This window comes from Natrix helvetica (assembly GCF_964273705.1).
Source record: "Natrix helvetica genome assembly, chromosome: W".
Lineage (NCBI taxonomy): Eukaryota > Metazoa > Chordata > Lepidosauria > Squamata > Natricidae > Natrix > Natrix helvetica.
Window position 1 is genome coordinate 38,791,482 of NC_138555.1, and position 26,352 is coordinate 38,817,833.

The window sequence follows — 26,352 nt, forward strand, 5'->3', positions numbered from 1 at the left end:
GTGCCAGACACACGACGGTCACTCAACAGGAACTGCTGTGGTTTAACTTCCCGCACAACCTAACACAGACTTCTTTAGGATCGACGTCCCGAGTCCAGGGCGGTGATCAGGCGCCCTCTTCTACTCTCAAGCAGAGTAGGTACACAACACTATATTATACTCGCCTGCCAGCAGGTTTTCCTCACCCTCTCGTCCTGGCCAGGATTCATTCTCCTTTCCCTACACACAAAGGGTCCTTGGACTGACTGGAGGTGCCCTCGGCAGCAAATGGCGTCCTTTCCCCGTTCCTCCGAAGCAAAGAGCCACGTGGCGCCTGAGGTACCTGGGGCTCGGATTCCTTCGCCGGGGCGGGGTCCTAGTTGTCCGGAGCGAAAGATCGCCTGACAGTCCCTTCGTGTGTTGCCAGAAATGTTGCAGAAATGAGACCAAACCAGCTCTTTGTCGAAGGGAAAGGTTTATTGTGCAAGGTTCAGCAGCGATAGCTCAAGCAGAATCTGAACCCCAAAGGGCAGTTTGTTACAGATTTTTATACTTTATCAGGCAGGATATTGATCATTCTCCTAAATACACATTCTTCCCGTGTCACGTATGCCTTGTACACATTAACCCTAGTGACAGGATATCTTGATTGCCTTATGAGGATAGAATAATATCAATTTCCTAGCTAGACCTAGTCAGGTAGATAAGGTATTTAATCCCCTGTGGAATGGATAAGGCTCGTGGCATTCTTGTCCGGCTTAACTTTACATCTTATGTTAACCCTTTACTTTACTCCCACTTCAAAATACAAAATAGGTGTTCTCCTATAACTGTTATTTGAATTGTCTGAGAACTGCTTCATGAGTGGACCAGAGGAATGCCGTCGATATAGTTTACTTGGACTTCAGTAAGGCTTTTGATAAGGTAGACCATAACCTACTACTAGATAAAGTAGAAGAATGTGGGTTAGACAGCATCACCACCAGATGGATTCGTAACTGGCTGACCAACCGCACTCAACGTGTAGTCCTCAATGGAACTGCATCTACATGGAGGGAAGTATGCAGTGGAGTACCCCAAGGCTCTGTTTTAGGCTCAGTACTCTTCAACATCTTCATCAATGATTTGGATGAGGGAATAAATGGGGAACTCATCAAATTTGCAGATGACACCAAGCTGGCAGGAATAGCCAACACTCCAGAAGATAGGCTTAAGATACAGAAGGATCTTGACAAACTTGAACATTGGGCACTATCTAATAAAATGAAATTCAATGGTGAAAAGAGTAAGATTCTACATTTAGGCAACAAAAACGGAATGCACGGGTACAGTATAGATGATACCTTGCTCAGTAGTAGTAACTGTGAAAGGGATCTTGGAGTCCTAGTGGACAACCATTTAAATATGAGAAAAACAAAACAAACAAACAAACAAACAACTTGGGGACTTCCTCATTTTGTCAAGATGCACTCCATGCATATAACTGGAACCATTTCCTTAAAGGGCCAAAGTATACATTAATTTCTGAAGATATGAGTGCGTGAATCCTTGAATTTCTCCCGGATTTCTCAGTGCTGAATTTCCCCCATAAAAACAATTCCTCTTCTTAAAACTATTTTTCATAGACCTTAAACCCATGTTTGGTTCTGCCTGGCTTACTCACATTCTTCTTGTCACAGGAATCACCTTCCTCTCTGGAGGTCAGAGTGAAGAAAAGGCTTCCATCAATTTGAATGCCATCAATAAGTGCCCTCTGCACAAGCCATGGGCCTTCTCTTATGGCCGTGCCCTGCAAGCTTCTGCCCTCAAGGCCTGGAGTGACAAGAAAGAAAACATGAAGAACGCTCAGGAGGAATAAGTCAAGCGTGCTTTGGTATGTTTCATCTAGCAGGGTTTAGCAAGGAGGTGTCTTGACTGCTGAAAAGTATGAGTAATTCATGAATGAGAGAGTTAAAATTATTCAATTTCCCCAAAAGTTAAGCATACAGAGTTTTCGACATACTTTTTAATTAAGATGAGGCAAGAAGATAAAGTGAAAAAGCAGAATAGTGAAACAAATTTAGTGGGAATGATTTGTGATGTTGCATATCACAAGAATCCTGGTAGTGCAGTGGTTAGAATGCAGCATCACAGGTAAACTCTGCTCACAGCCTGGAGTTCGATCCTGATGAGCTCAAGGTTGACTCAGCCTTCCAAATTCAGTAAAATGAGGACCCAGATAGTTGGGGGCAATATGCAAATAATGGTGATGTTGTAAACATCCCAGGGAGTGCTATAAAGCATTCTGGGGCAGTATATAAGTCTAAGTGCTATTGCTATATCATTCTGGTGGTCAAAAGAGCCTTTTGCGGGAAAGAGATTGAACATGGGAGTGGTCTTGTATTTGCCAGCAATTCTGCCACAAAAGAGGTTTGTGGGAAAGTTAGATTCCTTGCAGTTCTTTGTCTCCTCTCAGCAAGAGAAAGGACTTTACTTCAATAGCTAACCTCAGTTTCTGCTGTGGCTGTCCATGAGTTCAGTAAGGCAAGGAAAGTGAAGCAATGTGCTATTCTGCTTTTGTTTGTTTTTTTGTTTTAGTGGATTTATATGCCGCCCTTCTCCCAAAGGACTCAGGGCAGCGTACAGCATTAAAAAACACATATTACAAAAGTTAAAAGAAAATTAGAAACAATCCAAGAAACAAACCGAATTAATATAACACTAACATTTTAAAAATTAGATAAAATTAACAGGCCAGGCCGGCTTGCTGGAAAAGCCAACTTTTTAGGGCGTGTCGGAAGGACCGGAGGTCGGGGATTATGTGAAGCTCCAGGGGCAGCTCATTCCATAGGGAAGGTGCTCCCACAGAGAAGGCTCTCCCCCTGGGGGTCGCTAGCCGACACTGTCTGGCCGACGGCACCCTGAGGAATCCAACTCTGTGGGATCGCACTGGACGGTGGGAGGCTACTGGTGGCAGTAGGTGGTCTTGCAGGTACCCTGGGCCTAAGCCATGGAGCGCTTTAAAGGTCATAATTAGTACCTTGAATCGCACCCGGAAAACAACCGGCAACCAGTGCAGGCCGCCTAAAAGGGGTGTAACATGGGAGCACCTCAGTACCCCCGTGATAACCCGTGCAGCTGCATTCTGGACCATCTGAACCCTCCGGGTGCTCTTCAAGGGCAGTCCCATGTAGAGAGCATTGCAGTAGTCCAGGCAAGAAAGGATGAGGGCATGAGTGACTGGGCATAGAGCATCCCGATCCAGGAAGGGGCGCAACTGACGTACCAGGCAAACCTGGTTAAAGGCCCCCCTGGTCATGGCCGTCAGGTGTTCTTCTAAACTAATCCGCGTGTCCAGGAGGACTCCCAGATTGCGGGCCCTCTCTGAGGGGGCTAAAATTTCTTCCCCTATCATCAAAGATCGAACAAGATGCACAAATTGGGATGACGGAAACCACAGCCACTCAGTCTTGGAGGGATTGAGCTTGAGCCTGTTCCTCCCCATCCAGATCCGCACAGCCTCCAGGCATCGGGACATCACGTGGAGGGCATCGTTTGGGTGGTTTGGGGTAGAGGTGAAAAGTTGGGTATCATCAGCATATTGATGATACCTTACCCCAAAACCACGGATGATCTCGCCCAGCGGTTTCATATATTTGTTGAACAGGAGGGGTGAGAGAACCGACCCCTGGGGCACTCCACAAGTGACGCGCCTCGGGGTCGATTCCTGGCCTCCAGTCAACATGAACTGTGACCTATCTGACAGGTAGGAGGAGAACCACCGTAAAATGGAGCCCCCCACTCCCAACCCCCCGAGTCGTCGCAGTAGGATGCCATGGTAGATGGTATCGAAAGCCGCCGAGAGGTCTAATAGGACCAGGAGTAGAGGAGCAGCCCCTGCCCCGGGCCCGCCAGAGATCATCGACCAACGCGACCAATGTGCTGTACCCAGGCCTGAAACCCGACTGAAACGGATCCAGGTAAACAGCTTCATCCAGGTACTGGGGAAGCTGACGTGCTACCACACTCTCAACAACCTTCGCTACAAAGCGAAGGTTGGAGACCGGACGATAGTTGGCTAAAGAAGCTGTGTCCAGGGAAGGCTTCTTGAGGAGGGGCCTCACCACCGCCTCCTTCAAGGCGGTGGGAAAGAACCCCTCTCTCAATGAAGCATTGGTAATCGCCTGGAGCCAGCCTCGTGTCACCTCCCGGGAAGCCGAAACTAACCAAGAGGGACACGGGTCCAGCACACAAGTGGCAGCACTGAGTCTCCCCATAATCCTGTCCATGCCCTTGGGGGTCACAGGATCAAACTCATCCCAGATTGTCTCCTCAAGATTCATCCCCGTCGGCTCGCCCGAATCTACCCAGTCAGAGTCCAAGCCTGTCCGGATCTGAGCAATTTTATCCTGCAGATACTGAACAAATTCTTCAGCCCTACCCTGCAAGGGGTCTTCCCCAGTTCCTTGGTTAAGTAAGGAGCGGGTCACCCTAAACAGGGCGGCTGGGCGGTTATCTGCGGACGCGATAAGAGCGGAAAAATGTTGCCGCTTTGCCACTTCTATCGCCACTAAGTAGGATTTAATATGAATTCTTACTAGTGTTCGATCAGATTCAGACCGGCTGGCCCTCCAACCACTCTCTAGGCGTCTTTTCCGGCGTTTCATCTCCCGGAGCTCCTTGGTAAACCAGGGAGCCACCCGGGATCGACACCGGGTCAGAGGCCGCAAAGGGACAGCGGCCGCCCTATCCCAGGCTTCCACTAGGGCTTCGGTCGAGTTGTGAGCAAGGGATTCAGGAAAAGTCCCAAGCTCCATCAGGAACCTTTCGGGGTCCATCAGGCGCCTGGGGCGGAACCATCTAGTTGGTTCTGCCTCCCTGTGGCGAGGGGTAGCGGTATGGAAGTCAAGCCTGATGAGGAAATGATCGGACCATGACAAGGGTTGAATAGAAATATCCCCTAAATCTAGATCATTCATCCACTGCCCAGAGAGAAAAATCAGGTCGAGCGTGTGTCCCCCATTATGGGTGGGGTCTTGAATTAACTGAGTTAGGTCCATAGCTGTCATGGAAGCCATGAACTCCCGAGCTGACTCGGATGTCTCGCCAATGGAAGGCAGATTGAAATCCCCCAGGACCATGAGCCTGGGGAAATCAACCGCCAATCCAGCTAAGACATTTAGCAGCTCCGGCAGGGCCGATGAAACGTAGCAGGGAGACAGGTACGTAACAAAAATGCCCACCTGAGCTCCAAGTCCCCACTTCACAAAGAGGGACCCACATCCGCCTATCTGAGGCACAGTGACCTCCTGAGGTCTGAGACTTTCCCTAATAACCACCGCCACCCCCCCGCCCCTGCCCTGGGCTCTCGGCTGGTGAAACTCCTGGAAGCCTGGTGGGCATAGTTCGTTAAGGGGCACCCCCCCCTCATGGCCCAGCCAGGTCTCCGTAATGCATGCCAGGTCCGCTCTACCCTCTTGTATGAGGTCGTAAATGAGGGGAGCCTTATGTACCACGGACCTGGCGTTAAGCGACACCAGCCGGAGACCAGGGTCCTGTAATCCCGAGCACCCGGGGGTGCGAGAAGGGCGATGAGGGTCGGAACACGCGATCGCTCTTAAACAGCAAACCCGCATCCTCTGAACATCATTTGGCCCTTGGCCCCCACCATATCTGCCTCTCCCACAAACAGTAGAGATGGTGAACCCCCCAATGGAATGGCTTAATGTCTCCCCCGGAATCCCAACCCTTCCTAGCCCTCCCAACCCGCACCCATTAGTTAGCTAATAAAGGGGGGAATACATTACTACAGGACTCCAGTAGCAATCGAACCACTTCCACTCTTTACGTGGTATAAAATATCATCAATAATCTCATAGGACAGCTTTCTGGATTGTGTAGGCTCTGCAATTCCCAGAGTTCCAGCCCCACAATCCCAACAAAACTGAAGAACCCCAGAATGAGGAAACTAACATGTTAATAACTTTTGTTATTATAAAATGCAACAGGGAACCCCAAATGCACTATGGCTGTGCATGTGTCTACATAACCCGCTTTGGGATTTGAAGCAGGTAGAAAACTGGGGTGTTAGAAGTTTGATTTTTCTTACCAGGCACTGCTGGAGGGACCGTGCGGCACAGGGCAGTCACAGTGGCAAAAGCAAGTTCCTCAGCTGCGTATTTGGTGGTACAGGCGTGGCCGGGTGTTACCATGTTTCGTTTCAGCAGGGTCCCCTCCAGGTAGATATGATGGTCACTTAAGGCCTTGTACACAGAAGCCAGAACCTGTCCGTAGAGTAAATCAAGGGAAGATATAATTTGTAAGCTTTCCGTTGTCAAAATAGAATGGAATGGAATGGAATAGAATAGAATAGAATTCTTTATTGGCCAAGTATGATTGGGCACACAAATAATTTGTCTTTGGTGCATATGCTCTCAGTGTACATAAAAGGACGATATACATTCATCAAGAATCATAAGGTACAACCCTTAATTATAGTCATAGGGTACGAATAAGCAATCAGTCAACAATCAATATCAATATCAATCGTAAGGATAAAAGCAACAAAGTTACGGTCATGCAGTCTTAAGTGTAAGGAGAGGGGTGATAGGAAGTGAGAAGACTAATAGTAATGCAACGTTAGTGAATGGTTTGACAGTGGTGAGGGAATTATTTGTTTAGCAGAGTGAAGGCGTTCGGGGAAAAAACTGTTCTTGTGTCTAGTCTTGGTGTGCAGTGCTCTATAGCATCATTTTGAGGGTAGGAGTTGAAACAATTTATGTCCAGGATGCAAGGGGTCTGTAAATATTTTCACAGCCCTCTTTTTGACTCGTGCAGTGTACAGGTCCTCAATGGAAGGCAGGTTGGCAGTAATTGTTTTTTCTGCAGTTCTGATTATCCTCTGAAGTCTGTGTCTGTCTTGTTGGGTTGCAGAACCAAAACAGACAGTTATAGAGGTGCAGATGACAGACTCAATAATTCCTCTGTAGAATTGTATCAGCAGCTCCTTGGGCAGTTTGAGCTTCCTGAGTTAGCACAGAAAGAACATTCTTTGTTGTGCTTTTTTGATGACATTTTTTATGTTAGGTGTCCATTTTAGGTCTTGAGATATGATAGAACCTAGCAATTTGAAGGTCTCTACTGTTGATACTGTGTTGTCTAGTATTGTAAGAGGTGATAGTATGGGAGGGTTTCTTTTAAAGTCTACCACCATTTCTACGGTTTTGAGTGTGTTCAGTTCCACATTGTTCTGGTCACACCACGAGGCTAGTTGTTCAACCTCCTGTCTGTATGCGGTTTCATCGTTGTCTCGAATGAGACCAATCACTGTTGTATCATCTGCAAACTTCAGTAGTTTAACAGATGGATTGTTTGAGATGCAGTCATTGTTGTATAGAGAGACGAGAAGTGGAGGGGTAACATTTTTTCTAACCATGTTCTTATTTGAATCCAATAGTTCCTTGCTTCTGCAGATGTCCACCACTTATGATAATATGAACCCGTACATTTGTTGACATTTCCAATATTTCGCTGATTTATTTTTAAATATCTTTGCTAGCTTTTCGGGTGACATGTGCCATCTATAAAACATTTTGTATAAATTTTCTTTGTACACTGTTGACATGGTTAATTTGTAATTCCTTTCCGTAGTTGCTGCCATTTCTCTAGCTCAATCGTATAACCCAGGGGTCGGCAAACGTAAAAACTCAAAGAGCCATTTGGACCCATTTCCCACAGAAAAGAAAACACCGGGCGCCACAAAGGTCCTAACCGGAAGCCCCCTGTTCAATTCTGGAGCTGACCGGAAGTTCAGTTCCCCCACCATAGAGTCTCCTCCTAGCATGGAGTCCTTTTTCCTCTACCTGTCATAACCGAAAGCCCTATCAATTGTGGAGACAACTGGAAAACCCTCCCCTTGCCATAGAGTCTTCTCCTGGCGCATTGTGCTTCTCTCCCCCCCCCGGAAGCGCCTCTCAAAATTCTGCCGCCAACCGATGACAGAGCCGCAGCAGAGGGAGGAAAGAGCCGCATGCGGCTCCAGAGCCGCAATTTGCTGACCCCTGGTATAACCAAAACACTTTGCCCATGCTATCATTGTGTCCTTAACCACTTCTTCTTCTAATCTTATTTTTAATAAATAGCTATATAATTTCTTAATGGTTTTTTCTTCTGTTCCCATAAGTATCTTATCCAGCTCTGAAGTTCCCAGGTTAAAACCATACTCCTTCTTGTCTTTTTCGTATCTTGATTGTATTTGCAATTGTGGAAACCAACCTATATCAATCCCTTGTTCTTCTGACTCTTGTTTTTGTTTTAATTCCCCCCTTTCTGTTAAAATATCTTTGTAACATTCTTCATACTACTAATATTTGAATGTGTCAACACTTCCATTGTTGAAAGCCACATTGGTATTTCTAAGTAATGTTTTGCTTTTACTTTTTCCCATATTGTTATTAGTCCATTCCTTATGTAGTGTCTCTGGAAATAGCCATGTACCTTACTTTTACCATACCACAGAAATGCATGCCAACCTAGTTGCAAATCATGTCCCTCCAAGGTCAATAATCTTGTATTTCTCAATAAAATCCACTCTTTCATCCAAGTTAATACAGCTGCTTGATGGTACAATTCCCAATTTGGTAATCCAAACCCACCTCTGGTTCTTACATTTTGTAGCATTTTTATATTAATTCTTGCTTTTTTCCCTTGCCATATGTATTTCCCCACTATTCTATTCATACTTTCAAAGTATTTTTCCTCTAGCTTTATTGGTATTGTTTGAAATAGATATAAAATTCTTGGTAATATATTCATCTTTATTACCGCTATTCTTCCCATTAATGATAATTGTAAATTTCTCCATCGTACCAAGTCTAATTCTATTTGTTTTCTCACCTTATAATAGTTATCCTCCTTTATTGTTACACATCTTGATGTCAATTGGATACCCAGATATTTCTCTTTTTTTCACTACCTGTATATCCAATTTTCCCATTAACTCTCTTTTCCTTTTCCTTAATCCTCACTAACAGAGAGGAAATGATAGAAGGTGTTGAAGCCATAGCAACCCTGGGGGCAAGTGACCATGCAATATTGGAATTCAACATTATCCAAACACAAGTAGTAGAACAAAGCCAAACTAGAGTCTTGGACTTTAAGAAAGCTAATTTCTATAAACTTAGAGAGAGCTTGGGAAAAATTCCATGGATGAGAATCCTCAAGGGGAAAACAACTCAAGAAGCTTGGGAAATTTTGAAAAATGAGATTACAAAAGCCCAGTCTAGCACAATACCAATGAAGAAGAAAAATATCAGCTCCCAAAAGAAACCAGCATGGCTGCATAAAGAACTATCTGACAAACTGAAAGACAAAAAAGGTAAGTATAAAAAGTGGAAGGAGGGGGACATAACTAAGGCAGAATATCAGCAAACAGCCCGAGCATGTAAAGATGAAGTGAGGAAAGCTAAGGCTCACAATGAAGAAAGGCTTGCCACAAAAGTAAAAATTAACAAAAAAAAGCTTCTTCCAACATGTTAAAAACAAGAAAAAAGTTAAGGAAACAATTGGTCCATTGCTAGGAGAAAGTGGCAAGAAGGTGACAAGCAACAGGGAGAAAGCAGAACTATTTAACTCATGTTTTGCATCTGTCTTTACACAAAGGGATAAAACAGTCCAACCTGTCAAAAGCAGCACCACAAAAATCAGATTAGGAACACAAATTGAAATAGGGAAGAAAATGGTAAGTGAGCACCTGTCTACCCAAGATGAGTTCAAATCACCAGGACCAGATGGATTACACCCCAGGGTTCTGAAGGAACTAGCAGACGAGGTCTCAGAACCACTGAATTATATCTTTCAGAGATCCTGGAACACCGGGGAACTACCAGAGGACTGGAAAAGATCTGATGTGGTTCCCATCTTCAAAAAAGGGAAAAAAATAGATCCAGGAAACTACAGACCTATCAGCCTGACCTCAATACCAGGAAAGATTCTGGAAAAAATAATCAAGCAACGAATTTGCGAACACCTAGAAGCAAAAAAAGTAATAGCCAAAAGTCAACATGGATTTGTCAAAAACAGATCATGCCAGACTAATCTTATTGCATTCTTTGATAATGTGACAAAATTAGTGGACCAGAGGAATGCCGTTGATATAGTTTACTTGGACTTCAGTAAGGCTTTTGATAAGGTAGACCATAACCTACTACTAAATAAAGTAGAAGAATGTGGGTTAGACAGCATCACCACCAGATGGATTCGTAACTGGCTGACCAACCGCACTCAACGTGTAGTCCTCAATGGAACTGCATCTACATGGAGGGAAGTATGCAGTGGAGTACCCCAAGGCTCTGTTTTAGGCCCAGTACTCTTCAACATCTTCATCAATGATTTGGATGAGGGAATAAATGGGGAACTCATCAAATTTGCAGATGACACCAAGCTGGCAGGAATAGCCAACACTCCAGAAGATAGGCTTAAGATACAGAAGGATCTTGACAAACTTGAACATTGGGCACTATCTAATAAAATGAAATTCAATGGTGAAAAGAGTAAGGTTCTACATTTAGGCAACAAAAACGGAATGCACAGGTACAGTATAGGTGGTACCGTGCTCAATAGTAGTAACTGTGAGAGGGATCTTGGAGTTCTAGTGGACAACCATTTAAATATGAGCCAGCAGTGTGCAGCAGCTGCCAAAGAAGCCAACACAGTTCTAGGCTGCATCAACAGAGGGATAGAATCAAGATCACGTGAAGTGTTAATACCACTTTATAATGCCTTGGTAAGGCCACACTTGGAATACTGCATTCAGTTCTGGTCGCCACGATGTAAAAAAGATGTGGAGACTCTAGAAAGAGTGCAGAGAAGAGCAACAAAGATGATTAGGGGACTGGAGACTAAAACATATGAAGAACGGTTGCAGGAGCTAGGTATGTCTAGCTTAAGAGAAAGAAGGACTAGGGGAGACATGATAGCAGTGTTCCAATATCTCAGGGGTTGCCACAAAGAAGAGGGAGTCAAGCTATTCTCCAAGGCACCTGTGGACAGAACAAGAAGCAATGGGTGGAAACTAATCAAGGAGAGAAGCAACTTAGAACTGAGGAGAAACTTCCTGACAGTTAGAACAATTAATCAGTGGAACAGCTTGCCTCCAGAAGTTGTGAATGCCCCAACACTGGAAGTCTTTAAGAAGATGTTGGATAGCCATTTGTCTGGAACGGTATAGGGTTTCCTGCCTAGGCAGGGGGTTGGACTAGAAGACCTCCAAGGTCCCTTCCAACTCTACTATTGTATTATTGTATAGAATTTTTGTTTTCTCTTTGTTTATTTTCAACCCTGCTACTTCTCCATATTCCTCTATTATTTCAATTAGTTTTGGTCCTGTTTCTATCGGATCTTCCATAATAAACACCAAATCATCAGCAAATGCTTGTAGCTTATTCTTCTTTTTTAATCCTCATTCCTTTTATTTCTTTATTCTGTCTTATTTTTCTGTTCAGGATCTCTAGTTTCAATATAAATAATAGTGGTGATAATGGGCACCATTGCCTCGTTCCCTTTGTGATTGCTACCTTTTCCATCATATCACCATTTACCATCACCTTTGCTGATTATTATTGTTTTAATCATGGTTATAAACCTCTCACCAAACTCCATCATTTGTAACTGCATTATCATAAATTGCCAGTTCACATTGTCAGAAGCCTTTGTGCATCCAAGAATAGCAGCACCATTTGTTTCTTTGGACGAGCTTCATAGTATTCTAATGTGTTCAGTACAATCCACATGTTGTCTATGAACTGTCTCTTAGGTAGGAACCCATTTTGGTCCATATGTATAAATTCGTTTAAGAGTCTCTTTGTTCTTTCTGCCATTATTGATGCAACATTTTTGTAATCCACATTTACTAATGAAATTGGCCTGTAGTTCTTTACTTACTGTAAGTCTGACTCTTCTTTTGGTATAAGAGTATATGCCTCAGTCCATGTATCTGGCATCTTTGCCTGCCCTAATAGCTCATTAAATAGTTCCAACATTACATTACTTAATACGTCTTGTAAGGTTTTGTATAGTTCTGCTGGTAATCCATCTGGTCCTCGTGTTTTCCCCTTCTTTTGCCTTTTAATTCCCTCCATTCCCTCCATCATTGTTATTCTTTCTTCTAGGGCCTTCTTAAATTTTTCTGGAATCTTAATTATTTTAGTTTTTTCTAGGTATTGTCGTATTTTTTCCTCAGGAACCCTCTCGTGTTGGTACAGCTTTTTGTAATAATTCTCAATTATTATTTTTCTTTTTCTCATTTAAGTGTTGTAGATTCCCTTCTTCGTCCATCAGTTGGCTTATCAGGTTTTTTTCCCCCCTTCTCTTTTTTCACTTTATATGCCAGCCAGCGCCCTGGTTTATTTGCATTTTCAAAGAAGTTTTGTTTTTTCGATTTTATTTTATTTTATTTTATTTATTTTATTTTATTTGCCAGATCTTCATTTTCTATCTATTATGTTTTTGCAGTTCCATCATGTTTTTTATTTTTTTTATTTTGTGGATTTTTCTGTAACTCTGTTTCCAGCCTCTTATACTCCTGTTCCAATTTCTTTTGCACTTGTCTATTCTGCCTATTCTTCTTTCCTAGATATATCATTGCAAGTCCTCTGATATAAGCTTTACAGGTATCCCATACATTCTGTAGTGATGCATCCTCTTTTCTATTTTCCTTGAAAAAATATATCAATTCTTTTTCCATATATTGCTGGAAATTTTGATCATTCAGTATTTTTGAGTTTAATGTTCATCTCACGCTTTTTCTCTGTCCCTTCCAGGTCATTTTTATTGGATTATGGCCAGCCCAAGTGCTTGTTTCTATGTCAATCTTGTGTGTTTTAAGTGTTAGTTCTGTCGACATACACATCATATCTATTCTTGACCACACCATTGTCTATTTGAGTAAAAAGTATACCATATTTTTGGAGTATAAGACGGACCTTTTTTCCTCAAAAAAGAGGCTGAAAATCTGGGTGTGTCTTATACATCAAATACAGCATTTTTTGCCTCCCGAAGCCCCTCCCCTTCACCAAAATGGCAGTGCATACCCTTACGGAGGCTTTCAGAGAGCTCCTGGGGGCTGGGGAAGGCAGAAATGGGCACAAAAACGGGCCGTTTTTTGCCCCCCCAGCAGCACTTTATAAGCCTCCATAAGGCTATGTATGCAATTGTTTTGACAAAAAATGAGCCTGTTTTCATGAAAAACGGGCCATTTTTGGGAGGTTTGCAGAGTGCAAAAACTTTTATTTTCCTTTTGGAAAGCTCTTTAACTGATTGATGAGAATTACATTGATCAAGTGCTGTGCCAGCAGAAACAAAGTCTTAGGTGCTGCAGATTGTCAGTGATTTCCTTCTCCAGCACATGGAAAAATACACCTGGAAACATCTACCTACCTACCTACTCACTCTCTCTCTCCCTACCAACCTACTGTATTTCTCTCTCTCTCTCTCTCTCTCTCTCTCAATCCCTCTATCTACCTACGCACCTACCTACTCTGTCTCTCTTGCTCTCTCTCCCTCCCTCCCTATCTACTGTATTTCTCTCTCTCCCCCTCCATCTACCTACGTACCTACCTATTCTCTCTCTCTCTCTCTCTCTCTCTACCTATCTACTGCATTTCTCTCTCTCTATCCCTCTACCTACCTACCAACCTACCTACTCTCTTTCTCTCTCTCCCTACCTATCTACTGTATTTCTCTCTCTCTCTCTCTCTTTCTATTTCTCTCTCTCTCTACCTACCTACCCCCCTCTCTCTCCCTACCTACCTACTCTGTTTCTATCTATCTATCTATCTATCTATCTATCTATCTATCTATCTATCTATCTATCTCTATCTCTATCTCTATCTCTATCTCTATCTCTATCTCTCTATCTCTCTATCTCTCTATCTCTCTCTCCCTCTATCTACTACCTACTTTTTTAAAAAAATGCCTCTTCAAAACCTTGGTGCGTCTTATACTCCGGTGTGTCTTATACTCCGAAAAATACGGTACTGTCTTTCTTTCGGGTGTCTTATTCTCCAAACATCTTGCAAATTTAATTCATCCACCATTGTAAGAAATACTTTGGGGAGGGTTTTCCTCAATTTCTCATTCATTTTCAAGGATTTATGATCTAATTCATTGTATTCAATTGCATTGAAGTCTCCTAGTATACATACATATTCATATTCTGTTATCTTTCTGTGCAATTTCCCCAAAAAATCTTCTGTAAAGTTTCCTAATGATGCCATTCCTGATTCATAATAAGCGAGCCAATGTCTTCATACAGAAGCCAGTGATTTATTAACAGCTTCATTAGGCATCTCACTGCCGTGTCTCTGGCATCTGCTTGGATCATGAAGGGTTGCACAGGGTCAGGATGCTTCAGCACCGGTTCCTTTGCAAACATTTCTTTTAGTGTCTCGAATGCCTTTTGGCAGGTTAGGTCCCACTGTAGAGGTTGTCCTGGGCTAGGTTTTGTTCCTTGGCTCCCTGTCTTTAAGAGGTCTGTCATGGGTTTGGCAATCTTCACAAAGGAGGGGATGAATTGCCTATAGAAGTTTGTGAACCCTAGGAAGCTTTGTAGCTGTCTGCAGGTGCAAGGGGGTTGCCAGCCTAGGATGGCTTGTAGTTTGGCTAGGTCCATCTCTATTTCCTCATTTGACACTTTGTAGCCCAGGTAGTCTAGTTGTGTACGGTGGAATCCACATTTTGATAGCTTGACGTACAGGTTGGCTGCCAGAAGTTTTTCCAGTACCTGTCAGACCACGGGTATGTGGTCATTCATAGTCTCTGTGTAGATGAGGATGTCACCCAGGTAGACGAGGACCCCCTTGTAGAGGTACTCATGCAGCACCTCGTTTATTAACTGCATGAATACTGCTGGGGCTCCCTGCAGTCCAAAAGACATCACTTTGAATTGGAAGCTCCCTAGGGGGCAGTTGAATGCTGTTTTCCACTCATCTCCTTCCCTGATCCATATTCGGTAGTATGCCTCTCTGAGGTCTAGTTTGGTGAAGACGTTTCCCTTGGCCAAGTGAGATAGCATGTCCTTCATGAGGGGGAGGGGGTATAGATTGTGTACGCATACTGCATTGATTCCTCTAAAGTCCACAGTCTCAAAGTTCAATCTTTTTTTTTCTTTGAACAGGACTGGCGCCTTGACCCGTTGTCAGCCTCTGCTTTGCTGCTTGCTTTCGACTGCCATTGAAACGGGGAGGGGGGGAGATAACATGGTATTTGGGAGGGGAAGCTTAAGCACAGGAGTTAATGAAGAAGGGAGTGATTTTCTCACCATCTACTGCGCATGCTGCAGATAGTAGAATTATCACCAAGGCCAACCGTCCGGCATACCAACCTGATGATGGGTTTTGAATCTGCAGCCCACATGACACCTGTGGGGTGTGCGGATTGGACTGGTGGATGAGGTTACTAGGGGGAGGGAGTTGGGTCACATATTGATATCTATGATTACGGGCGGCATGTTGGAAAAAGGATAGAGCGAATTATTCCCCTCACCATTGGGTCATTTTCACCCTTGTCATCACTGTCATAGGATTCTGGTGATTGGTCGCTGTTGCCTGGGGTCCCCCCCCCCCTTCATCTAGGTGTGGAGGGACCTCTGCAGCCTGGAGAGCCTTCTGGGATGCATGGGTGGCCCGTTTGTGGCCCTGTTTTAGTCATGCCTTGGGTAGCGGCCCTGGCCTTGTCATCGGGGTTGGGGTTGTGCACACAGATGCCATGTGGCCCACCCCCCTGCATCTGTAGCATTTCAGTGCTCTTTGATGGGGCGGCCCCTCTGCTTTAGGTTGCTGAGCTCATCTTCCTCATGCAGATCCTCCTCCACCTCCTCAAATCTGGCCTCTAGCAGTTGTAAGAAGTCATCTACGCCTTGCAGTTGGGGGACTCTCCTCTTCTGGAGGGCTGCTAGTCATTCCCTTGCTTCTCCCTCTAGTCCCTCTGCGATAGTATTCACTATGGCTCTGGGGGATGAGTAGAGGTGTCCATAGCATTCCAGGTGGATCTCAGCTGAGTCAAGGAATCGCGCTAACTGGTCTGAGTCCCCCCATCAAACTTTTCTCTGAACCGGGGTGATTCAATCAGCACTGCCCTTCCCTCCTCCTGTCAGCCTCTGTATGCTTGCGTTTGATATGTCTGAAGATACTCCTCAGTTCTAGTTCGGAGGGAGGGGGGAGATTGTCTGCCCTGGGCAGCCTGCCTGCTACATGGGAGAGGCACTGGTTTCATCTTCCTTCTAATGGGTGGAGAAGGGGGGCTGCGTTCCAGTGTGCTTCTTGTCACCTCAAGAGGATCCACTGCTCCTCCCCTCTCTTTTGGCATGCATAATGGCCTTTCTTCACAAAGGGTGACCCAGACAAATTCCTCCCTCCGTTGCTCTATGGAACTTCCCAGGGGCTCCATTTGGGGCTTTGGGAGCCTGGCTTGATTCCAGTCCAGCATCCCCACCACTCTTCCTAGCTCGCTTAGGGTCTTTCCCTTTTTCTGCGCATAGGGGTGGGGGTGGGGGCTCAGCTTTAGCTGTTTTAGGGATTGAATACTCATCTCCTCTTGCTTTGCCCATCTTGGCTTTGATGTCTGAGGTCAGGCTGCACTCCAGCTGCAATCAGTCTTTCTTCGGATAGGTGGCCTTTTGCCATGGTCTTCTGAGTTCTCTCTAGGCACCCCCGATATACAAAAGCAAGATATGGCTGTCTGTAAAGTTTCCTAACGATGCTATTCCTGATTCACAATAAGCGAGCCAATGTCTTGATACAAAAACCAGTGATTTATTAACAGCTTCATTAGGCATCCTTCATTAGGCAATATTTATTCGCAGCCATTTCTTTGCTCTCTTTATCTGCTTCTGAACTTTGCCCCTGTTCTTTTCCTCCCCTCAGTCTGTGTCATAAATCATGTTACCCAATAGATACAAGAAGAGAAGAGATACACCCATCTCAACCCAGCTACTGTAATCTGAGATCTGGCTCTGCCGACGGTATGCGTGGAATGTCAACATGGAGAGTTGACATCTTCTTGATTTTCATTTGGAGCATTTATTGCCACTAATAATGTCTTTTTATAGTTCACTGTTATTTCCACCATCAGTATTCTCCCCTCCTCATATCCAAATATTTGATTTGATTGTATTGTCCTTTTAATATATAATGCTATCCTTCTTTTGCTTTGGTCATCCAATGCCGTATATAAATTGCCCAATTTTGCATGTTCCAAAATTTTGTTATGCTGCTTTCTAATATGTACTTCCTGTAAGCATATAATGTCCAATTTTAATTTCTCTAATTTAGTAAATATTCTTCTTCTTTTTATTGCCGAATTTATTCCATTTATATTGATAGAAATTACTTTTTATCTCTTCTTCCATGTCTTACTTATTTGTGGGTTTAGTTGATCTAGTCATTCTTATCTATCTCCCTTTGTTCTTTCCAATGTTCCCTCTAATTTTTTTTCAATGTGAGCAGAAAAGTATAGTGTTTGAGCGGCACATTTTCATGCCTGAGCACCTGATTTTTTTTCACAGATGTCACCTAAGACAACAATGAAATCAGTATTATTTGAAAGTCAAAGTTATGTTTCTTCAAGGTACCCGCTTAATTAAAAGTGTTATATAATATCAGTATCACTTAACAACGCTCCTGCTTAGCAACCAAAATGTTGGCTCAGAAACTCTGGCATTTGAAGCACGCAAGTCTTAAAGCTGTCAAGTTACAAGACCCTTGCACCCTTAACCCTTTAGAAAAAAGACCCAGGGGTCTTCAAACCTGACAGCTTTAAGACTTGTGGACTTCAACTCCCAGAATTCCTCCTCCAGTCATGTTGGCTCAGAAACTCTGGCATTTGAAGTGTGCAAGTCTTAAAGCTGTCAAGTTACAAGATCCTTGCACCCCTAACCCTTTAGGGGAAAAAAACCCCAGGGGTCTTCAAACCTGACAGCTTTAAGACTTGGGGACTTCAACTCCCAGAATTCCTCCTCCAGTCATGTTGCAGCGACGTCATCTGCGTGGATCTGCTCCATCTTTGGTTTCTTCATCGTGGGCAGGGCTGCTGCTGAAAATGCCAACGAGCTGCCACCAGAATAACTGCTGCTACCTCCTCCTCCTCCAACAGCACCACCACATTTGCACCTGAGCTCAGCGCCGCGTTACCCCTGCCCCCTCCTCCTCCGCCGTGCTTTTGAGGAGCCATGAGGCTTTTTTTCCCCCTGCTCCCCCCCGCCTTCCTACTGGCTCCCGCAGCCTCATGGCTCCTCAAAAGCACGGAGGAGGAGGAGGGGGCAGGGGTAACATGGCGCTGAGCTCAGGTGCTCCGAGCGGAGGGGAGGCGCCGCTGCCACACGCGGGGATGCCGGCTGGAGCTTTGGCGGCTTCACCTCAGCCCCAGCGCCGGGCGGCAAATCCGGCAGTGCTGTTAGAGGAGGAGGAGGTGGCAGCAGTTATTCTGGTGGCTGCGAGGGCTTTGGGGCTTCACAACTACCCTCAGTCGCCCCGTGCTCATCAAAGCAAGTCCGGGGAAGTCCTTTGCGGGCGGCCCGTTCTAGCTGCCTGCAAAGGACCTCCCCAGCTTCTGGAGCCTGTGGCAATAGAAATCACTGCGCGGCAGTTGAAAACTGCTGCACGGTGTTTTCTTGCCATGTGCGCGGCCGCGCAGCCACGCACCTTAGAGGGAACATTGGTTCTTTCATCTCCTTTGCTCTTGCCCGCTCTCTTAACACTTTTTCTTCCTGCTCTTTCATTGCCTCTTTCTGATATTTCTCCTTGACTTTCTGACATTTAGCTCCTCCCTCTTCTCTCACCCTCTCTTCCTCCTGCAATCCTATGTATTGTTCATAAAATAACTCTGCCTTCTCTAGGGAGTCTAATCTGTGTCTTTGTTCTTGCCAGGTTACCAAGATCGCTTCGGGCACAAGCCATCTGAAACACGCCCCTTTTTAAATCAAAATCTTGGTCAGGAAGTGGTATACTTTTCTTATATCTCTAACCTTCCTTGGCACTTGCTTCAGCACCACTATCTCTCTAGTCTTGCATTTTATTGTAGTGTTTCTGGACGCTTGCAATATTTCATTCTTCAAAGTTTTCTTAGTAAATTTTACATGTACCTCTCTAGACAAATTATTTCTTATTGCATATCTTGTGTGTGCTCTAAATATTTCATCAATCCCATCTAATATCTTTTCCTTACTCTCCTCTATGGCCTCTGATAGAATCTCTGTGACCTTCTCTGCTAGATTCTCTCCTTTCTCCTCTTCAATATTCTGGAATCTTAAATAATAGTCAGCTTTGTCCATTTCCCATAGTATATTATTTCTCTCCTGGCTCTTATCAGTTATTATCAATCTATAGTCCATCTCCTCTACTTTTTTCCTCTGTTGTTTCCACCTTTTCCTCCACTCTCTGCAGTCGCTGCTAGCTTTTTCCCATCATTTCCTTGACTTCTTTTAGCTCATCTTCCACTTTGCCCACTTTTTCTTCTACTTTACTTATTTGCTCTTTAAGATCCTCATGCATGGCCTGTAGCATGCTTTTTAACTAGAAAGTGATTTTATCTTGTTGTGTTGTCGAGTTTGTTCCTTTTTGTGATGCAGAACTGGGAGATGTCACTGTCACTGATGCATATGATGTTATTTACTTCATCTTGGTACTTGCTTCTTATATTTAAGTTATATTTGAATGTTATAATCTGGGACTCAAATTTAGTTGTAATCCTGAGGTCACCTCACTGGCCAAACTCAAACCCCAAGTAGACCAATCTCTGCTCCAGGTCACAATCTTCAGGTTCTTGCTACCTAAATCCACCTGCTTTTTAACGGCAGTATGAAGAAAAAGAAAAGAAAAAAAGACAAAGACAAAGCTTCCCCTAAAAAATAAAAGCCAATTAAAAATAAGGTCAAAAAAGCAATAAAAAGAGGCCACAAAATTAATCCACAGTGGTAATGTACACCCCTTATAAGAGGCAAAGGAAAAAAAGAAACCAAAAAGAGGAAAAAGAAAAACTTTTAACCAAATTATCCAAGTTCTCTTCAAAAGGAAAGGTTAAGTAAAAACAAAAAAAAAGCAGTTCCAACCGTCCATGTAAGATGATAAAAAAATAAAAAACAATAGTACAGTGTTTACACAGCTGGTCTTTTTTAGCAGGACTTTTTTTATCATCAAACTGCTTACTCAGTTCCAGTGCTTTGTTCTCTGTTTTGTTTAATATTGTTAAATTCCTTTCTAATACCACTAGATGGCAGTGCAGACAGTTAGATTCAGCATATCAGCCTTTAAGCTCAGGTTTTCTGAAAGCAAATCTCAGAGTTTTCCAAATCACTCAGTTTTAAAGTCACAAAGTAACAATAAAAAAATCCTCCTTCCAATTTGCTTTCTATTCTTACAACATTTCTCAAAGTCAAGTTGACCTGAAGTTCTCCAGCTGGACAGACGTGGGGGATGTGAGCTCTGAAGAGTCTCGCATGAACCCTGTCTGACAAACTGTCTGCGAGATCCATTTTTGGATCAGAACCCCCCTGGGGGGGGGGGTGAAGAAGGGGCAGCATCTCATCAGACCCAGAGGGAGTGCAACAGGTCCCTCATAGGTCAGAGATTTGCCCTCTGAATCAGAGCTGGGGCAGCAGCATGGCAACATGCTGCACAAGAGCTGGCTCCAGGCCAAAGCAGCTGAACAGGAGTGTGCAGAGGCAAGATGAAAGCCTGGTAAGATCTATTAACCCACAGTTATAAATCAGAATTTGGAAAAGGCAAAGAACCTTGAGAGCATAAATAATATTGATGGACAGATTGGGATTTTTGTGAAAAGAAAGAAGGGGGGAAATGGAGGGTTGAATCATTAGCCCCAAAGAGAACTATTTGCTTGAAATAATTTGGACAGACAGGAGAAAGAAGAGAAGTGACAAACCCACTTAAACACAACCAACTTAAAAACAAACTCTAAATTTGGTTTTGGACTTGAAAAGTTTGTGTTTTTAAAGGAGTCTAGGAGCGTGAAGATTTGCTTTGTCCGAGTGCCTTTTAACTAACATACAGTATCTTAAGCAACTCCAATTAATGAGAACTGGAATACAAGGGAGAAAATCAAGAAAAAAACACCATCTCCTTACTGACAACTGATAACCTAATCTTGACTGTGTGGGAAATTTTAATTAACCAACTTTCATAAATCAGAACTTGGAAAAGCAGGACGGAATTTGGCTGTATGCAAGTTTGTTCCAATTAATATATTTTGAGCAATTATAACCAACGAGAAGCAGAAAGTACCAAGGAAAAAATAATAAAAAAATCAAGAACTGGGGAAATACGAAGTCTTTTTTTTTTTTTTTTTTTGTCTGCAAAAGATCAAGATGGCTCCAGCTTCTCTTCCGTTTTCACAGTAGTTGAATTAACTAAATTTAAGGTGGACCAGAATTTCGAAATAAGATTGGTATCACTAACTGCAATTTTGGAACTGGACATTAAGGAAGAACAAAAGACCAATATGGCTCCCGTCGCTCTTTCCCACAGCAGCTGAAGTAGATAAATTTAAGGTGGACCAGAACTCTGAAATAAGAATTGTATAACTAACTGTAACTTTGGGACTGGACATTATGGAAAGGTGGAAATTTGAAGAACTATGTGAAATTATTTTAAAAAATGCATAAATCATTAAAATCAAGCCTAAATAGAATTCTGAATTCAGAGAAGTAGGTATTTAAGGAAGAAGGGAAGGAAGTAGGGGGGAGAGACAATGAAGAGGTAGAGACGGTTATGATCATCAGGGAACCCCCAGGACAGCAAGGATTTCAGCAGTTCTTCGGAGCATCTGGAGAACACGTCGTACCGCTGGCGACGCTGAATTCTCTTTTCAACCAAGGTTTATTGTTATTGTATATTCATAAGTTCCTGGTCGGTACACACAGGTTTTCACAGAAGCTGACATATGATGTTACAGTATCTGTGAGTTCATCCAGGTCTGCAGAGGTTTCTTCAAAAATATTCCAGTCAGTGCAGTCAAAACAAGCCTGTAGCTTTAACTTTGCCTCCTCAGTCCAAGTCCTCACTGATTTAATTGTTGGTTTTGTGGCTTTCAGTCTTTGTAAGTAGGTACAAGGTGAATCATGCAATGATCAGAGTGGCCCACAGCTGCTTGTGGTAAGGACCGATAAGCATCTTTTAGTCTTGTATAGCAATGGTCTAAAGTATTCTTGCCTCTGGTGGGACAATTGACATGCTGAAAATATTTTGGAAGCTCTTTCCTTAAGTTACCCTTGTTGAAATAACCTAGAATAATGGCCAGTGAATCTGGGTATTTGGCTTCAGCCTCCATAAATTGATCAGCTAGAGTTCGTAATGCCTTGTTTACACAAGTCTGTGGAGGCACATACACAGCAATTAGGAGAAATGAGGAAAACACTTGTGGAGAATAAAAAGGCTTGCAGTTGATAAGTAAAGACTCTTAAGTTTTTATCACAGAATTTATGTATTATACAGCTGTGTGAAAAAGTCCTGCACGCTTTACAGTTTACGACATTTTTTGGATACGCCATTGATTTTATGATATTTTATGCTAACTGCTATGCAAATATTGTTATATTTAAATAAATACTGGTGGTTTTTAAGTGAAAAGCATAAGCTTTTTGCAATTTGGTGCTGTTTGGATGGGGATTGTGAATTTTCTTGCATGCTTACAATGCATGCTTACAATGACTATGAAAACAGATTAACTGATGCATACCCAGTGGCATATGTGTTGCAATTACTAAGGCCGATTCTAGTGCTTTGTTAACATTTTTATTGTTTGTGGCCCTGAAAAGGACTGTTTAGGTAACCAAACATGGTTACTAATATGAAATTGGCCAGCCCTTATTGCTTATCACCAGGCGGCATCGCTTCGGCATAGACTGTATAAGCCTTTGCACATGATCTTTGGTGACAATGTGGTGCCAGGCTGCAATAATGGATTCAATCAGCTCTTGCTTGGACTTCGGATGCTTCTTGCTTATTTCGTAACCAATCTTGGCCCACAAGTTCTCAATTGGGTTCAAATCTGGGCTCTGAGCTGGCCAATCCAGGAGTCGAACACCATGCTTCTTCACCCACTGCTGGATGGATTTGGCTCGATGACAAGGCACATTGTCATCCTGGAAGTAAAAGTCATTCCCTACAAGTTGCTGAGCTGAAGGAAGCATGGTCTTTTCCAGGACTTCAACATACTGCTTGGAATTCATGATTCCCTGCACGATTTGTATCCCACCAATACCAGAAGCAGTGATACAGCCCCAGATCATCACGTGCAATGCATGCTTCACAGGTAGATTCAGGCAGTACGGCCTAAATTCTTCAGCTGGAAATCTTCTGACATACTTATTGCACTGATTCCCAGTCAAGTAGAAATTGCTCTCGTCACTGAAGATGACCTTGGCCCACTGTTCGTTGGTCCACTTGGCATACTTTTTGGCCCACGCACGTCGACAAGAGCAGTGAGCATCTGTGAGGAAAGGTTTACTTCAAGCCCTGCAGCCTTTGAGCCCTCTGGCAAGCAGACTGTGATGCACTGTGCTTGTGCACACGTTTACATCACATTTCACCCCAAATTATTGTAATCTGAGGTGAGGTGAGCTTCCTGTCGGCCATCGAAATGCATTGCAGAGCCCGATCTTGCCATTTTGTCAACTTTCTTGGTCTTCTAGAGCAGAGCCTGTAATCAACTGAACCAGTTATTTGGTTTTTTTTCAACCACTCTGCTCAGTGTGGTGCGATGGCATTTCACTCTCTTGGCTATTTCTGTACAGGAGTAACCCTCTTCATGAAGCACAAAGATGCGATGCCGCTGCTCAGTACTGGTGAAAGCAAAGGCCTTCATCCTTGCCCGCAGCCAGAGCTAAATTAAATTTCTCGATGCTTTTCATGCCTATTTATAGTCAGAGAGTATGACAACATTGATTGGCTCATAGATTTAGCCTCTGTGCATTTTGATTGGTCAGTCAAAGCTCGCTGCTGATTGGCTACTTTCGATCCTAACATTCTTGAAAATTCAAGTTGTGTTTGTTTTAGCACATAGACTCACTCAAAACCTTAAAAAGACTTTGGTTATATTAATAAAAATTATGCATCTCAACCCAACTACAGAAATTTTCATCAAAGTACTAATTTTACGTGGTTTCTATGAGCGAAAAGTTGATTAAACATATAAATACAGCTTAAAACTGAAAACGTGCAGGCCTTTTCACACAGCTGTAGTTATATCCTGAGACCAATTGTTGTTGATATATATACATAAGCCTCCTCCCTTCTTTTTACCTGATGATTCTGCAATCCTGTCTGCTCTAAGTATCTGAAACCCTGGTATATGCATGCTGTTGTCATGAATTCCTTTGTTTAGCCAGGATTCCCATAAAGCATAGGGTAGATGTGTTGTAAAAATCAGAATTGCATCTATTTAAAAGGAGTATTTCATCCAGCTTATTAGCAAGTGAACGTGAATTAGTCAGAGAAGTTTGAAGGGAACGGGTTTTTTATTTCCCCTATTCCTTAGTCTGTTTAAAATTCCTGCCCTTTTACCTCAACAACGTCTCCTGCGTTTGCTTTTGGTGATCCATAGTTCCGGAGAATTTGCTTCTCCCTGTGTTAAAATTTCCTCCGCATTTGTAAAAGGGGGGTGGGTGGGTGGGTGTGAGGTTACAGAGAGCTGCTCCTTAAAGAAACATTGAAGAGCAAGGACCACCCCTTCCTGATCCTAGAGCATGGAGAGAAGAGAGAAGGCAAGAACAACACAGACTGAGCTGGCTACGAGGGAAGAGAGTGCCTCGCCCCCCTTCACAAGGCACACCTGGGGACTGAGATATAAGGAGGTGCCGGTGGGAGGGACATTTGTTGGGAACAAGCGCTGTATCTGTGGAGTCTTGTGTGCACTTGCCAAAGCCTGGAGATTACTGTGCTCTGTCTTGTGTGGCTTGCCCAGTTTGCCTGCTTTGCTGAATTTCTTGCTCTGGTTACTGTTTGGCTAACCTTGCTTACTGGACTACTCGCAGCCAGAGGCTGCTGAAGGTGCGTGTGAGAGCTTTGCTGCAGGACTTGTACTAAACGTGGGGACATTTGGGGGCAAAGTTGCAGCAATAAAGGGGAGTTAGACCTGTTCTCTGGCTGTGTTGCTTTTGTGCCACGCTCCGGGTCATCACACTCACCTTCTCTGTCACATACTGGCAGCGTTTGAGATCATGGTCACCATCGGGAAGGATTTCTGGTTCCACAATAGGAACAATTCCATTCTGCGATTCAGGGAAAGGAGAGCCATCAATGATTAGAACCCCAAATTGACAATGCACAAAATTTTATAAAATCCCATTTCAGAAACCAATGCAACCCATTTTCAAATCACAGGCTATGTTCGATTTTGGAATAGTGTGCAGCACTACACCAACTGCCAGTTGCTTCCTAAGCACTTTTTAAGGTGCTGGCGTTAATCCTAAATGGCTGAGGGCTTCACTATCTGAAGGGTTTCCCCCTTCTTCTCACAAATCTATTGGCCATTAAAAACGTCATGCTGTTCCTTTGTGTCCTTCTCTGTTGGAGAGACTGCAGCCACTTTGCTCTTGAGAAACTTGTTCACCCACCCCCCTCACATTATTTAGAAAATCACTAGCTTTTTAAACCATGGCAAAAAAGGCCATAAAATTCAGTCAGTTACATGAGGGGTCCCCAACTCCTGGGCTGCACCCCACTACCAGGCCTTGAGCTGTTTGGAACTGGGCCGCAGAAGTGGTAGGTGAGCGAGTGTGCAAATCCCCACTCACAGAAGCAGTGGCGAATGCATGCACATGCTCCATTTGCCTGCAGTAGGCACATGTGCCCACCACTCACATAGAACCATCCCCTCTCCCCCATTGCTGTTCTGCAAAGCCAGAAAGGTTGGGGAACTCTTGATTTATGTGACCAATCTGTTTTCCACTGTCACAACTACAATCATGGAGGAAGACTCTACTATGGTCATAAGTCACGGACTACCTAGCTTTTAATTACACAGATTTTCAAATTAGCAGTTTTTATTTCTTAGCTCCCTTGACTTCTTTCCCAAGCAAAAAGATAGGATATAAATTTAATAAAGCTAATATGATTATTCCCAGTGGGTTCTTTTCCCTTCTTCATATTTGTGCATCTTGCATCCCGATTTGTGCATCTTGTTCCATCTTTGATGATAGGGGGAGAAATTTTAGCCCCCTATGAGAGAGCCTGCAATCTGGGAGTCCTCCTGGACACGCGGCTTAGTTTAAAAGAACACCTGACGACCGTGACCAGGGGGGCCTTTTACCAGGTTCGCCTGGTACGTCAGTTGCACCCCTTCCTGGATCGGGATGCTCTATGCCCAGTCACTCATGCCCTTGACCTT

The 26,352-nt window shown here is 43.7% G+C and overlaps 1 protein-coding gene across 1 annotated transcript in view; it reads right to left on the reverse strand.

Annotated features, from left to right (window-relative positions):
- Nucleotides 1–205: 205 nt before the first annotated feature.
- The window catches only part of LOC309400279 (fructose-bisphosphate aldolase A-like), a gene marked incomplete at its 3' end in the record, with an annotated part of 52,751 nt that continues 26,604 nt past the window's right edge, over nt 206–26,352 (reverse strand). The window contains exons 6-9 of the mRNA XM_081968693.1: nt 25,151–25,233; nt 6,068–6,242; nt 1,643–1,791; nt 206–355 (exon numbers count right to left, since the gene is read on the reverse strand). Of these exons, the coding sequence (XP_081824819.1) occupies nt 206–355; nt 1,643–1,791; nt 6,068–6,242; nt 25,151–25,233 (557 nt within the window). The remainder of the gene's footprint in view (nt 356–1,642; nt 1,792–6,067; nt 6,243–25,150; nt 25,234–26,352) is intronic.